Raw genomic sequence first — 17,940 nt, 5'->3', positions numbered from 1 at the left:
TTTGCAACTGATTTGATATATGGTTTTCAAGAAAGATCTGAAGTAAGAGTTAATCCTAGAAGATGAAGAGTAGGTAACTCATCGAGTACATCACCGTTCATAAATATAGGAAGATCTAAATTATTGCGATAACGATTGGCTGAAAAAAATTGAGTTTTATCTAAATTAAAGTTCACCAGCCACTGTGAGCCCCATGCTGTAGCAGAAGTGAGATCCTTTTCAAGCTCAAATGCCCCCTCCAAACAATCAGAGGGTGTTGGTTTCTTATCACGACAAGAATAATTTTGTGCGGCCGTGGCGCAGTGGTTAGAGCGCTTGCTTTATAAGCAGGAGATCCAGGTTCGAAACGAGCTCTGGACAAATTTTCGCGTCACGGTAAGGAAGGAGGCGTGAACTTCCTGGTTAAATGCAATTCCGCGGTGCTCTGTGACAAGACCGTTAGGACTTCTTGGGGCACCTAAAATAAATATTGAAAAAAAAATAAATAAATAAATGGTAGCATCATCAGCAAACAATGCCACCTTAGATGTGAGAATATCTGGAAGATCGTTAATGTAAATTAAAAAGAGTATAGGGCTAAGGATAGAACCTTGAGGAACCCCTGAAGTTACAGAGTAAGAAAAAGAGTGTTGTCTATCGAGGATAACTTTTATGCTACGATTGGAAAGGAAGGATTCAATGATCTTAAAGATGTTGCCTTATACACCATAAGAAGAAAGCTTATGGAGAAGACCAGCATGCCAAACTTTATCAAAAGCTTTTGAAATGTCAAGAGCGATGGCCTTAACCTCTCCACCTTCATCTAATGCTTGATGAAACCTGTCAGTTATTACTGTTAGCAAATCAGCTGTAGAACGAGAAGATCAAAATCCATATTGATGGTCAGAAAGTAAGTTATTAGATTCAAGATGAGAAATTAAGTGTTTGTTAATTAAAGATTCAAAAACCTTGCTTATGATAGGAAGAAGACTTATGGGATGGTAATTAGACGAATCAGATCGCTCTCCAGAATTTTTGAAGATAGGGATAACAGATGCCGCTTTCCAGCAGGCTGGAAAACAAGACTCTGATAAGCACTTGTTGAATAGTTTTGAGAGTATAGACGACAGCTCCGGAGAACACTTCCGCAAGACAATAACAGGTATGTTGTCCGGGCCACAAGCTTTAGAAGAGTCTAGGCAGGAAATCACTTTAGTTACAGATGCTGGAGTGATATGAATGTCAAGCAATGGATCAACCTGTTTGTTGGCAATATCAGGTACAACGCAACTAGTGGAATCAAGAGATGATATTGATGAAAAGTTTTTAGCAAACAATTCGGCTTTGTCTTTAGGTGAGGTGACAAAGTCTGAACCATACAAGAGAAGTAGAATTATAGATTTGCCCTTATTATTGATATTATTAAAGATTCTCCAGAAGTCACGAGAGCCTAATTTTTGAGATGAGATCCGAGATATCATGACCTGAGAATAGCGGGTTTTGACGTTCGACAAAACCTTTTTACAATTGTTTCTAGCAGTAATAAACAGACGTCTGTTTTCTGGAGAATTGTTTTGCTGATAAATATGGAAGTAACGGTTTTGATTGGCAATCGCAGCAGCACAGTGTGAGGAAAACCATGGAGGAGAGTGAGGCTAGACCTGGAATCGTCGAGAGGGAATAAAAGATTCCATGCCAGCCTGAATCCACGAAGTTATGTAAGAAGCACATTTGTCGACAGGAAGACGAAAAATTTCTACCCAAGGCCATCACCAAGAAAATCACGGAAAGAATCCCAGTCAGCTTTACTGTAGTTGTAAGAGGTTCGATAATAGGGGTATTTAGGTGATGAAGAAGAATGAGATATTAGTTTTAGAGAGATCAAACTGTGATCAGAAGAACCTAAGGGTGTATGTGGAGAAACTGAGCACTGACTAGGATCAGAAACAAGACATAAGTCGAGTAGAGAAGGTAGATGATTCGGGTTGTCAGGAAAGCGAGTGGGAAAGTTAGGGATTGAGAAAGGCAAAAGTTGTGGGCTTTAATGCCTGCAGAGTCACACACACTAGAGCCAAGCCATTCAGAGTGGTGAGCATTAAAGTCACCGACAACAACTATATTAGCTGATGGATAAAGAGAGAGGGCTTGGTCAATATGATCAGAAATAACGTCAAAAAGAGTGCAGTATTGAGATAAAGGAGAGCGATATAGAACAAAGAGAAAGGCAATAGAGTAAAGTGGTGCTAAACGAAAGCACGTGAAAGAATAGTCTGTGGATTCAAACCTAGTTTCACGACAAATGGGTGAATTCTTACGAATGTAAATGCCCAGGCCAAGCATGTGACTTTTTTATTGGAGTCTTTACGAATTAAAGGAAGATAACCATCAACATTAAGATCACAAGTTGAGACAGCCAAACTCAAATTAGTCCCACAAAGAGCAAATAGGTCTGGTGAACTCTCCAAGAGATAAGACTCAACAGAAGAAAAATTACTTCGAAGACCACGAATATTAGTGAATGATAGGTTTAGAGAACTTGGTGACGATGATGGTTTTTTGTGTTTTATAGTTTTTGGTACTTTATTCATTTTTAAATTAGATTGAAGAAGTTGACTCAAAGCATAGATAGTACTCAGAACACCGCCTAATAGCCCAAGCAATTTACCATATGAAACCCACATGGGACAAAATAATAATCCCCACATGGGTTACATATGGAAAAAATCCACGCGTATCCCATGTGCGCTTTTTCACTGGGATAGAGAAAGAGAGAAAACTGAATTAAAAGAAACAGAAAAAGTACGAAGTAATATTTGTCGCCAACAATCAACAGAGCAAGAATTGAAAAAAAAAAGGAGCTTGCTAAATTACGACAGTGTAAACACAGAGAACTTCAAAAAGTTCAATATATTATTGATATTCCTTGTTCTTCTTCTAGTCAAATGGAAGAAGTCGTCTATCATTCAAGTTTGTCAGAAGATCGTGCTGTGAACCGCGTTAAGTTGGCTTTACCAAAGTCGAAAAACCAAATTATGTCATCAAACAGTTAGCGATAGAAATGAATATCTCTTTAACTGATATACCGTTGCTTGTTACTTAAATTAAGAGAATTTTATGCCCTGTACGCAGAAGAATTTGTAGCGAGATAAAATTTTCCAAGTTTTGTGCACTTCGTCCAGCTCAAATACTCACATATTTAAAGACGCCTCTTGAAACCTGCTGTTGTCTAGTGCATGAAAATTTTATTAATGCATGCAACGCTTTATCCTCAAAACTTAATTTTAAACCTAACACAAACTGTGAAACAAATGGATTCTTTGCAACCCTCTCACTCCAGATTGCTTCTTACTATCATGTAGTTTTTGTGTTAACTGTTCTAACAACCAAATGCTAACACAATCCAAAGAGCAAAACGAAGAATTCAAGTCAGTTTCATAAATTGTTACAAAGACAACGTTACAAATTGTCTACAACAGGGATTGATCAAATAGTCTTTGTATGCAACATGTACAGAGTTTTTGAAAATGCGCCCTCAATTTTGGATTCACCATTTAATGAAACGTCACCAAGCGTCTGTTTATTGCCACCAAATAGATAATATTATGGATGGTGAATTGTCAATACACTTTGATTTTAGCCAAAACCAAAGCTGTATTTATCAAGAAGAAGTTTAAAGTGCTTATTGGAGACAATCTCAAATAACAATCTTCACTGTTGCTGTTTATGGTAAAGATTTGAAAAATATGATTGCTTGTTTAACAGATAAAAATGATCACAGCAAAACATTCGTCAGTGTTTTCCTTGAATTAACTTTAAAGGTAATTTTCTTAAACAGTTCAATTTTTGTGCCTTTTTTATTTTTATCTTTGAGGGATGCAAAACACTTGTAATATACAATTTAAAAGCTTACGCAACCAATTCAATTATACACAATGTAACATTTTGGAGTAATGATCCCAATTTAAAAACCGCTTAATGGTAAAATTCCTAAGGTATTGTCAAGTGATTTATAACATTCCAACTTTCGAGTAGAATTTTTTTGCTACAGCCTACAGAAAAGGAGCCATGATGGAGTAGGAGGAACTTTAAAAAGAATAGTATAACAAAACGTTAAAGCAAGACAATTTATTAATCAAAATGCGTGGCAGTTTTATGAAGCTTTATGCGAAGATTTGACGGTAAATTTAATATTTGACTGAAGATGAAATTGATCAACATTATAGTCAGCTAAGCGATACTACTTTACTACTAGCAGAAAAGGTTGAAGTTATGAATGAAATTTTTAACATGAAAAAAATATCACCACTATCAGACGAATAACACAGCAAACAAAAAATCATTATTTAGTATATTGAATTGCTTAGTTTATTTAAATGTCTTTAGAAGAAATGTCACGACCGCGACTATATGGAATGACCCTTGAGTAATTAAGTTTTACATGTTATATAATTTATGTAAAAAAAAAACGAATTACTTTTAAATGTAAGTAAATTATATATTTTTATATGATTTATGTAAAGTAATTTACGCTTAAAAGTAATTTTTACATCAAAATAAGTAAAAGTGTCATCCCTAATAAACACAGTGTAATTTTATTTGCAGTAATCAATTATGCAAGGATTTCTAGAAGTTTAGGAATATTGTGGTGCAAAAAGAGTTGCTATCCAGTTTTGGGCAACAAGCTAGCTGTTTTTTCATCAAAACTGTTACCTGCCTCTGAGAATGGTCTCATTTTGAATGTTACTTAAATATTAAAAAATTAAAAAGTATAGGATGCCTAATACAGTAAATATTTCAGTTTTACCCTAAATGGAAAAATAAAAAACAAAGAAATAATTTTAAGTATAAGTATTATGTGAAATTTATAATTTTATTTATCAATATTGTTTTGCAATCAGAAAGCGATACATCGAAACGATATCAACGATGTTTTGAGTTTTTTGAGCGGCTCCAATATTAAGTAAAAGATAGGTAATTTTTTCTTATTGATAGTTTTCATATATAAATTGATTTTTATTCCTTTTTTATATTTTTTCCTTATTAATTTTAACGTGACTAACTTAATTGAAAAAAATCTAAAGCCGGTCAAATAAAGCTTCTTGTAAAATTAATTTTAAGAAATAAATATTACTTAAAATTTTTTTTTTTACATGTTATATTAGAAAAAAAAATCTTTATCTATTGAAAAAATCCCATGAACAAACATGCTTGCAATCAATATGAAATTAAACTTAGTAAATGCTGACTGTAATTTGGCTAACCCAGTCAGCAGTTTGATATCATAATCAATTGATATCATAATGATTAAATCATAACATACTACAAGACCTATGATATCATAAATTGATACATTTATGAGATCAGTATGATATCAAAATGAAATTACACAATTAAGCAACTTGAGCTTTAATTAATATATCAACTTGTGATATCAAAAACTGATCTCATCCAGTATTCATGTGATATTATACTCTGAGAAGTTCATGATCATGTCATATTGAAATCACAAATTGATGTGAATTTTGCAAATACGAATTTGATATCACTCGGTGACATCCTAATGACAAATATATCGTTTTTATTTTCATCATGCAATATCTAAAATCAAGTTAAACCTAGATTAAATATAACATATATTTAGTGGAACTATATTTACAAAATTACATTACCTACAATAAAAATATTTATTTAAATATAATAAATTCATTATAAGTACAAAAGAACATACTATGAAATTAGTAGTGCTTTTGTTATCATTGTTATCACTTTTGTTATATTTATTATTATTATTGTTATTATTGTATTATTATTGTAAGTACTGATTACCAAAAAAAAATAACTAAATCTCATTTAAGGTTTACTTTTTAAGTATAATTAAGTTTAAAAAACTTAAAAAAACTTAAAATTTAGAAACTTTTAAATTGGTAAGTTATAGTTCTTTAAAATTTAAGCAGAAAAAAATTATTTTACTCTAAAAAAGTTGTCATCAAATAAAAATGTTTTTTACAAGTTCTGATAAAGGTAGCTCTATTCTATAATGATCTGTTTTTACATTATAATATTATTTAACGTTATAATATTTCTTAAAGTAATTGCGTTTCTTTTTTAAATTTAAACGATCTTATCGTACAACTATTTACCAATAAATGTTTAAGAAAAGAAAAAATGTATATTCTGGTTAAATGCCGCTATACCTAAAATAAAAAATAGCTGAAATCCGAGGAAGGATACTAAGATCTTGTCACTGAAAACAGTTTAACAATACAAAATGTAACCAAGTATTTCAAATATAAAATACCGTTTAACAATGAAATAAAAATATAACCAAATATTTTAAGTATTACATTAAGGACACTTAAAGAGAATCGAGATAAAAAAAACTCGGATATATTATCTATAAGAGAATAACTTTTTTCAATTTATTTTTGAAAGTGGGCAACGTCCAATATTGCTAAAAATCAAAATTTTTTAAAACAAAGTTCTAAAGAAAAGCTTCACAACATGATATAGGAGATTTTTTAAACTTTATGCAAACATTGTTGATGAATTAGTTTACTGTTTTTTAAATTATATTTGTTTTAGGGCTTCATTGCATATAAATTTTAAAAAGATATAGGGGTTAAGTTTATTTTACATGTAAACATAAAGAAAAGAAAATTAAAAACATTTAATTGATGTATATTAAAAACGAGGATTTCCATGAATATTACGATCTACAAAGATTATCAGACGTGTTAGATGTTTCTGTTGCCGATACAGAGGATTTAGTTGACTTTTTTTGTACTACATAAAAAAACTTACAAAAGTAATATTCTTGGGTGCTTAATACAAGAGGTTGGGGTTGGTAGGAATAAACGTGGTATATATATATATATATATATATATATATATATATATATATATATATATATATATATATATATATATATATATATATATATATATATATATATATGTATATACATATATGTATATGTATATATATACATATATGTATATATATACATATATGTATATATATATATATATATTTATATAAATGTATATATATATATATATATATGTACATATACATATATATATATATATATATATATATATATATATATATATATATATTATATATATATATATATATATATATATGTATGTATACATATGTATATATATATACATATCTGATATACATGACGACGTGTAAGTTGACAACTGTCTAATGATCTAGTATTTTGTTTTAAAGTTCGGACTTCTAGAAGTTCAAATAAATATGCAGGAGATTTAGATAATAAAATTTTATATGTGATAACTGATATCTTATAGATTATTCTTTGATTTATTGGTAACCAATGAAGAGATTTCAGTAATATTTCTAAATTTAAATGAATAGGAGAAAGGAAAACGATTCGAGATAAGATATTTTGAATTCGTTGGAGTTTTTTAATACTTTTTTGATAAGCACCAGATAATAGACTGTTACAATAGTCAAGCTGAGAGTTAACAATGCCACATGCTATTGTATTTGCAGCTTCTTTAGTCAGACATGGACGAATGTGGCAAAGTGCACGAATATGGTAATTGCAGGATTTAATAGTGTTGTTTATGTGCTTGTCCATAGAGAGCGATGAATCTAGGGTGACACCAAGGATTTTTACTGAATTTATCGTAGTTAGTGTGGTTCCAGAAAAAACAATTTTTGAATCACTTTTATGCTTGCTAATTTGTTTTCTAAATCCAAATAAAACAACCAAATTTATTTGGGTTGAGCAGAAGTCCATTTTCTAGAAACCACTTTGCTACTGCATTAGCACACACATTGATTTCATTAATGCTATCTATGCCTGGGTTGATGACAGTATAAAGTTGGGTATCATCAGCATATTGATGATGATTGGTACCAAGTTTAGCTATAATACGATATATAGATGAAACAAACATGGAAAATAGAAATGGGCCTAATACACTACCCTGTGGTGCTCCTGTTGAACTTGTTATTGGTCTAGATTTTGTTGATCCAATAGAAACGAAAGATTTTCGAGAGTGCAAGTATGATTTCAGCCATTTTAGTGCAATATCTGTGACACCACATTCATCTTTAATACGGGAAATCAGCAGGCTGTGATCAATTGTATCAAATGCTGAAGATATGTCCAAAGATAAGAGAATAGTGTTCAAAGCATGATCAATGTTTAGCAGGATGTCATTGCATATCTTTAATAGTGCTGTTTCGGTTGAGTAATTCGATCTAAAACCAGATTGTAAAGGATTGAAGTGAATAGATGAAGTTACGTGTGGAAGAAGACGAGATAATGCAAGCTTTTCAAGATTTTTGGAAATTGTATTGAGATTTGATATTGGGCGTAGATTTGATAAGTCAAATTCTGCAAGTCCTGATTTTTTGGGAATTGATGTTATTTGAGCAACTTTATATGAGGCTGGAAAAATTCCAGATTTGAATGAGAGGTCAGCAAGGTGAGCTATTATTGGACTGAAAAGTTCTGAACAAGATTTAAGGATGCATGTTGGAATAATATCAAGTAGCGATGTCTTAGGTTTGAGAGCTTTGATTATTTTTGACACATCTGTAGGTGTAACTGTACCAAATGTTGTTAAAATATTTACCGGGGAATGTAACTCTGAGATGAATTTAGATTTTGGGTTTTTTGCAAGCCTTTCCTGGATAATATTTTTTATACTTTCAAGTTTGTGTATGAAATATTGACTTATTATATTGCATTTTGCTTCTGCTATTGTGTTTTTAGTTTTAGAACTACTTGAATGTAGTAATTTCTTGGCAATATTCCATGTTTCTTTCTGATTACCATATGCTGAATTTAGTTTTGCCTTATAGTATATATAACATCTGGATTTATGAGTTGCTGCTGATGACTCGCGGCATATAGTTTTTTATCTGATAAGTTTTCAGTTTTTGTATAACAACGCTTCAGTTTGCGATATATATATATATATATATATATATATATATATATATATATATATATATATATATATATATATATATATATATATACGATATATATATATATATTTTATATATATATATATTTATATATATTACATATATATATATATATATTTATATATATTACATATATATATATATATATATAAAATGTATATCAGATATGTATGTATGTATCTATATATATATATATATATATATATATATATATATATATATATATATATATATATATATATATATATATATATATATATATATATATATATATATATATATATATGTAAAAACATATTATATATATATATATATATATATATTATATATATGTAAAAACATATTACATATTATATATATATATACATATATATATATATATATATATATATATATATATATATATATATATATATATATATATATATATATATATATATATATATATATATATATATATATGTAAAAACATATTATATATATATATTATATATATGTAAAAACATATTACATATTATATATATATATATATATATATATATATATATGTAAAAACATATTATATATATATATTATATATATGTAAAAACATATTACATATTATATATATATATATATATATATATATATATATATATATATATATATATATATATATATATATATATATATATATATAATATGTAAAAACTATTGAAGAATCATTTAACAACATTATTTTATTTAAATAACATGTTTAACACTTTTTTGTATAACAGTCTAATGAATGCTTTCGAGTTTATTCCATACGCGCACATTCCGAAACGCTCCTTCCCACAGTGGGCCAGTAGGTGGACAAAATGGGAAAAATTTTAGTTGTCTAATCTTGAAAACCTATTTAATTTTAGTATCTACATATATTAGGAGAAATCTATTGATAATTTATTTATATTAAATCCCTTAGTTACCAGGACTCTAAGCATTTGAATATTGAGATAAAATAAAAATAAAAAAAAAATTATAAATAAGTAATTAACGGTGACATCAACGTTGTGTTATATTTCAATTACATCTACGTTTTTGAAACAAAAAATTAGTACATGTTATTCTAGAGTATTTAGAGATAAGAAAAACCAATGTGTGAAATAAATTTGTCATAGCATGTTATCTCAGTTATACTTTGAAAATCACAGATTAAAAAAAAAAATTTCTTAAGAAACTTATTTTTTGCCGCACAATAACTAATAATTTCCACAATTTGCCATGTGTTGTCTTATATTTATTTGAGCTATATGATGTTTCAATCGAGTTTTAATTGATTGCTCGTCCCCTTAAATCCCCGTTCAGATTTTATGTATGTTTTAACTTGGTTGCTATGGTACTAAATTTTGCATAGCAACAACTCATTTTTACATTAACGTTGTTTTAACAGTATTTTACTTGCGCTAAATACACAATATTGGGGGTATGTATTAAAATGAGATTCAGAATTCTTATGAGGTTAACTTTTTTTGGTTACTATGGATACCTTACTTTGCATAACATAGCAACAACATATTTTCGGTAATTGTTAGTAATTTAATTACTAACACTGACAGTAATTTAATTACTTTTAATTTTAATTACTAACACTTGTAGTAACTTAATAACTAACAAGTATTAGTAGTCCAGGCGGCATATATATTATAACATTTTACTTTTAAATACAAAATACTTGTTACAATAATTATTTAGATATGGTTTTGTTAAACTTAGACATTCATAATTTTCTCCAAAAAAACAATCTTAGTATTTCAAAACAAAATATTACTGAAGATATATTAAAATTTATTCGGCCAAAATTTGCTGATTTTAAAGACGTTGATTTTAGACATGCTGTTCAACGATTTGTTTACTTGTATAAAAAAAAGTGGAAATCTGCAAACTATACTGTGAAAAATTTTGAAAAGAAGTTTGTGAACTGGCTTAATGAATATTTAATTGTCAGAAAAAAAGACAATGAACCAACTGCAAGTAGACGTGGTCGAAAACCAGTTGCATTTGATAATAGTTCTAATAAAACTAAAAAACGGCGTGTATCTTGTTTAATTGAATCTCATTCACCCAATGAATTATTTTTTGCTGCTAATAAAAAATTTAGAGATGAATCTGTTGTTATTGCTGCCAAGAATGTTTTAAATATATCAAATACAGATAAAGCAACTAAATATTCAGCAGACGAAGCACTGGCTTTAATAATTGATGCAAGTCTGACAAAAGCTTCCTATCAATTGATTAGAAGCGGAGCCTTGGAGAAAGAATATAACATCTACCCCGCTTACAATGATGTCAGAGATGCAAAATTGAAATGTTATCCTGCAAACATAACAGTGGAGGACTATTCAGCTTCAGTTCCTTTAAAAGATTTAATGACTCATACTTTGCAAAGAATCTGTGCAGTTCAGGAACCTGTGCTAAGGCACTTGATATTGAACGACAAAGCAATAAAAACAATGACACTAACGTGTAAGGCTGGTTTTGATGGTGCTACTGGCCAAAGCATTTATAAACAAGTTTTATCAGAACCCGACATTAACAGAGATTTAAAGCGTGAAGAATCATTATTTATTACTTGTCTTGTCCCATTGGATTTGACTGGATTTAACAACAGCAACGAAAAGGTGCCTATTTGGAGAAATCAAAAGTCGTCCTCCACAGCCTATTGTAGACCCATAAGATTTGCATACAAAATGGAATCCAAGGAATCTGTGATTGAAGAAGATCAGTACATTAAAAGTGAGATAGAAAGCTTGGGTATGATTTTATTAGAGGTTTGCGGATCTTCTATTGAAGTGAATTGTATTATTGAACTTACAATAATTGATGGGAAGGTTCAAACAATATTATCTGAAAAAAATAACTCATACCAATGCTGTTCAGTGTGTGGTGTCTCTCCAAAAAATATGAATATTCTTGATATCCTTAATATAGATTATACTAACAGAGAGTTCAAATATGGTCTTTCCAGTCTTTATGCATGGATTCGATTTTTTGAGATGTTATAGCACATTGCATATAAAAAAGAAACAAGAAAGTGGCAAGCAAGATCTAAAGAACACAAAGAAAAGGCATCTGTAGCTAAACAAAAGATTCAGACTGATTTTATGAACAAAATGGGACTTGTTGTTGATTTCCCTAAAAGTGGTGGTTCTGGAACAAGTAATGATGGCAATACCTCAAGGCGTGCTTTTGCAGCATATGAACAAACAGCTGAAATTCTGGGTATTGACCAAAACCTTATATTCAGATTTTACATTATCTTGGTAACGCTCTATTCAGGATATGAAATAGACTGCTTACAGTTCAAGGATTATTGTTTTGACACTTTTAGACTATATGTGCCCCTTTATCCATGGTATTACATGGCTCAATCAGTTCACAAAGTATTGATACATGGACATGACATAATTAAAAGCCTTACATTACCCATCGGACTTATGTCAGAGGAAGCTCAAGAGGCTAGAAATAAAGACTTTAAATCTTATCGCGAAAATTTCAGCCGAAAAACATCCAGAAAAGCAACAAATACTGATCTTATCAATAGACTCCTAGTTTCCAGTGATCCTGTTATTTCATCATTGCGTAAATCAACATCACACCAAACAAATCATAAAGCATTTCCTTCAGATGTTTTACAATTACTTAAACAATCTTCAAACGATATTATTGTTTTATAATTTTTTGATGTAATTTAAAATTGATAACGTTTTCTTGCACTATTTTTTGCTTTTATTTTTCCTAAAACATTATTTACCTAAATACTCAATTTTTATTCAATATAGGTGGGTCAAAAATCCGATAAGATATTCAAATATCAATTTACCACTTTGTAACTAAGGAAAGTATCCGGTAACTAAGCAATATAAGTATCCATAACAACTAAATTTAAAAAATTATCACTTTTGTAAGAAGTGTGATCTCATATTGGTACTCATGCCAAATTTAGTGAATATAGCACTTATAAAATATCTGCAGATAACAAAAGTAGGTTGTTTTTTTTTGCTAAGCAAAATAAAGGTATCCATAGCAACGAAATAAAAAAATATTACCTTCATAAAAAGCGCAGACATCATGTTAGTACTCATACTAATTTTAGTGAATATAGCTCTAATATTAAATTAGTTATGAATTTTGTCCAGTAAAAGTGCATTCTGGCCCACTGTGCTTCCGTAAGGAACTGTTTCGCAAGTATTCTTTCGAAATGATTTGCTTCGCAAGTTTCTTTTCGTAAATGGTTTTTACGGAATTATTATTATTTATTTTTTTCGTATAATGCATTACGGAAGGTGAATTTACGCAGGTACAACTTCCGCAATAGCAACTTGAAATATGGAAGATAAAAATGCGAAAATTTCGTAAGTCGCACATTTATATCGTGTTTCATCACGTTTTATTTTAGAGCAGGCTCAACATGGTTTTGTTGGGAATTTTTTCTTTTCGTTCGGTGGTATTGAAGACAAGTAGTGGAAGCTATTATTGGTGATTCGAGGCTCAATTTCATTCAAACGTTCACCCAATAAATCCGTAACATTTAATTCTCTAAACTTAAGCAAGGAAATTGTTTTATCTAGTCCATATTTGCGGTTTAGACAGTAAGCATTAAACAAAAAAGTATCAAAGAGATTAAGTGCTACTTTTTTATACCATCTAACTGTCTTTCTTAGGCAATTATAATATGATACCATTTGTTCCACCCTATCTACTCCTGACATACATTGTTTGTAATCTTTAATAATATTGGGTTTCATTTTCTTCTCTCCTCTTCTGTTTGTCACTTCAATCATTTGCAAGTTGCTAATCATTAGCACGTCTCTTTTGTCTTTCCATTTAGCAACCACTACACCCTCTCTGCTTCTGCTTATAACGTCTTCCTGTTTCAGTTTTGCTTTTGTACATTTGTTTGGATTTGACTTTCGGTCAGTTCTTAAAGTACCACAAATGTATGTTTTTTGATTTACCATGTGCTTTGTTAACTCAAAGGAATTGTAAAAGTTATTGGTGTACAGGTGATAACCATTTCCCAAAAGTTTTTCCATTAAGTCTAAAACAAAAGCTCCCGTTTGACCCAACAAATGTTTACCGAGAGTTGTCTCGCCAGAATAGATTTTTACTTTTAGTACAATACCATCTGATTCGCAAAGCTCATAGAACTTGATACCATACTTATGTCTTTTATTTTTCACATACTGCCTGAATACAAGACGTCCCTTCCAAAGCATCATTGACTCATCGATTGATATATTTTTCTTAGGACAGTAGATGTTATCCATTGTTTTATTTAAGTGGTCGAGAAGTTCATAAGTTTTACACAAGCGTCCACTAACTGAATCTTCATTGTTAATGAAATGCCAAAAACCGTAACATTAGTTGAAATTTATTTCGTGGCATTATTCTAGAAAATAAGGGAACTCTATAGAGACTGTTCTTAGACTAATAGTGTTCTAATAATGGCATTTTGACACACCCCATATGAAGAAGAACTCCAAGAAACTGCCGCTTATCTTCTGAATTTATTGATTTCCAATCTTTAAAACGTGAGCTTCTTCTGAGGGGACGCTGCTTATTTATTTCTTGCATTGCGTAGCAATTAGTTTCAACTACCAAAGTATTTATAAGCTCTTCTGTAACAAAAAGCCTAAAGAAATCTAATGGTTTCTTGCTCTCCGTGTTTATCTTCAAACCAGGATCGGCAGTAAATTGAATTTGCTTTACAATATTCGGCTCATCTTTCCATTGGTTTGAATTTCTAGATGGATTTGTTTCAGAAGTTATTTTGTCAGGCAAAATATCACTTATAAGATCTACCTGTTGAGCTTTGTTTTGATTTTGTCTATAAGCAAGATCACCCGTTGTTCTAGCTCTTTTCGGCGGCATTAAAAAATCTTCTGCATTAGCTGCTAGATGAATCTATGTAAACTGATTGCTATCACTTTCTTCAGTGTTATTATCTTCAGATCCTGATTCTGATACAGTTAAGCTCAAAGACGTAGTAGTATAAGCGAAAAATGAATCCGATTCTTCAATATCATCATCTTCACTATCCTCACAATCTTACATAATCATATGTGCTGATTTAATTGTGGAATATCTGTGTTGAGCTAATATGAGATAGATAGATTTATAAATTATCTATTTATAAAAAAGAAATTACTTATCTATAAAACACATTAATTAGTATACTGTGTACGTGCACACTAAAACGTTTTTTAATATATTAAAAAACATTTTGTAAACGTCGTGTAAATCAAATTTTTTTCAAAATTTTAATTACATGCGGTATAATGTAGTTATCAAATATATTTTAGCTTCTAGTCTAAAAAACACAACAATTTAGAAGTAAGAAAACAAAATATAAATTACCTTTTTTACTCATGATAACTCCCAATGTGCATGTGCATGTGAAAAAAAATTGAAACGCTATTTATAATAATATTGCATCAAATAAGCTGCATTACCATACCTTTTCAAGATGTATTTCAGAACTTGAAAGTTGTAATTAAGAAAAGTAAGATGCAGTTGAGAAATACAACATGTAATTTAGAAGTCACAATATGTAATTAAGAAACTCAAAATGTAATTAAGAAATTTTATAATGTAATTAATAAACCCAACATGTAAATAAGAAATCGCAATACAACACAATAAGTTGAAAGAAAACATTATGAAAGAAAATATTAAACAAATACATACAACCAAATAAGTTGAAAGAAAACATTATGTTTTATCTTCATCGAATGAGTTATTGAATGTGCTGAGCGAAATGATGAACCAATCGTCATTTTGCAACTCTGGCGCAAACTTTAGGCGCCAAATATAAGACAGCATACAATTTGGTCCTTAGCGGAAATTTAAATTTCCTTGGAAGATATGGAGTGACCGCCAACCTCAAATCCCTTTTTCATCACTTTTTTATTTTATTGATAATATATTGTTATTTATTGAAAACCAACCCATATGACCACCTTGGCCAAATTAGGATCAAACCTAATATTACAGCAACAAAATTAAAAATACAAATAACTTCTTTCTGATTTATATCTATATTATAAACATTTCTCAATTACAACTTTTATCTTCTCAATTACATCTTTAGCCGCCGCCAACTCGCCAACATCTTTGGCAACGCCGCCAACATATGCGGTAGTGGTGTAGTGGTAAGAGCGCTCGCTTGTAAGCGAGAGGTTCGGAGTTCGACTCCCACCACGTCCCTGAAGTACCGCGCTCAACTTAGTTTCTCCGCGCAGCGGCCTTGCTCGGCAAGGTTCGTGTTTCGGAGTTAAAGAGTTGAGAGAGGGTTGCACCACGAATAACAACTAAAAAAAAAAACACAAAAAAATAAATAATAAAAAAACACAAAAAAGAAATGAGTAGCCTCCTCGACTGTAGAGGCCCCCCTCGGCCTTGGGGAGGCGAATAATCTAAAAAAAAAATAATAATATATAAACACTATTATTATAATTGATTAATATCGTTATTTTTTTTTATCAAACTTAAAACTTATTTATAATACAGAAGACTCAACTTTCATGTTGATGAATTCAATAATATGTTACTCAACTATACCTGTATCTTCAAAGGAATCGTAGCCCCTAGATTTCTATAGCTCGTAGAAAACTGCTCTATTCTTTAACATAAGTTGAGCATAATGATTTTACAAAACAGCCATGGACTATTTTTTCAAAATCTCTAAATACCCTTATGTATTTGGCAACGGGATTTCCAAGACTGGAATAATGAGAATATTTATCGTCAACAGATATCGGTTGACAAACTTGTAACCCACACTCCTTGTATTCAAGCAAATTTTTTTCAATCTTTTCTAAACATTTTTATGTTTAGAAAAGATTGAAAAATATATGTTATATTAACATGCACCACTATTTTTTCATTTTTGTCCCCTGGTAATTAACGGGGTTGATCAACATTAGTGTACATTTTTGCATTTTTTTAATTTTGCACCTTTAGATATTCATTGGTTATATAACTTGTACAAAGATTCTAAAGAATAATGATCAGCTTTTTTAAAGTTAGGATATGAGGTCATGGAAAACGGACAAAGGTGCTTTGTTGTTGCAGTTGTATGATTGAGTTTCGCTTTAACACTTTAGTATAATATCCATATACAGATGTAGAAAGAGTCATTGAAATTTTTTCAAAGTCAGGTGAAGGTGAAGTTTACACTTTTATTTATTAGTATACTAGCTTTTATTTTACATTTTTCTTATTTTTAATTTAATTTATATGTATATACATATATACATATGTATATATATATATATATATATATATATATATATATATATATATATATGTATATATATATATATATATATATATATATATATATATATATATATATATATATATATATATATATATATATATATATATTTATATATATATATATATATATATAAAGAGAGAGAGAGAGAGACTATTAGCCTATTGTTATTTTATATTGATTGAACAAATTAAAAAAAAAAAAAAAGCAGTTAAAAATTAAAAGAAAAAAATCCTATCAAGAAAAGGAAAGAAACCAGAAATTGAGGGTTAACCTTAGACAAGGTTACTAATACTTTACATAAAGCTATCAAGAAAAGGATAGAATCCAGAAATGGAGGGCTTACCTTCATTATTATAATATTACTTAATTAACCCAATATTACTTTACATTAATATTTAACCTAACTTTACTTTACATTATGTGCCCTCAAGTACAGGAAAGAATCCAGAAATGGAGGGCTAACCTTAGACAAAATGACAGTATACAGATGAAGTGCAAAGTTCTGTGACTGACCTTCTCGTTGGTGCACTTTGTTAAGTAGATTAGGCTTAAAACTAAACGTCTAATTTATGAACGAAATAGCCAAAGCAACATTCGTAAAAATTTTTGTTAAAAATTGATACTACAAAAGCAATGCAAAACAAATTTAGTTATTATTAAATGACATAAACAGCAGTGTCAC

At 29.7% G+C, this 17,940-nt stretch overlaps 1 protein-coding gene across 1 annotated transcript; it reads right to left on the bottom strand.

The window, feature by feature from the left end:
• Positions 1-13,380: 13,380 nt before the first annotated feature.
• LOC136089699 (piggyBac transposable element-derived protein 4-like) lies at positions 13,381-14,244 on the bottom strand. Its single transcript, XM_065815758.1, has one exon. It carries the CDS (start codon positions 14,242-14,244, stop codon positions 13,381-13,383), a length of 864 nt encoding a protein of 287 aa, XP_065671830.1.
• Positions 14,245-17,940: the final 3,696 nt, after the last annotated feature.

This window comes from Hydra vulgaris, chromosome 13 (genome assembly GCF_038396675.1).
Source record: "Hydra vulgaris chromosome 13, alternate assembly HydraT2T_AEP".
Classification (NCBI taxonomy): Eukaryota; Metazoa; Cnidaria; class Hydrozoa; order Anthoathecata; family Hydridae; genus Hydra; species Hydra vulgaris.
Note: the sequence above shows the minus strand (reverse complement) of the source record. Positions and strands in the feature narration are given on the sequence as shown.

Excerpts from the sequence above, each read along its gene's own strand:
- LOC136089699 (XM_065815758.1), bottom strand. The coding sequence starts at position 14,244 with ATGGATAACATCTACTGTCCTAAGAAAAATATATCAATCGATGAGTCA.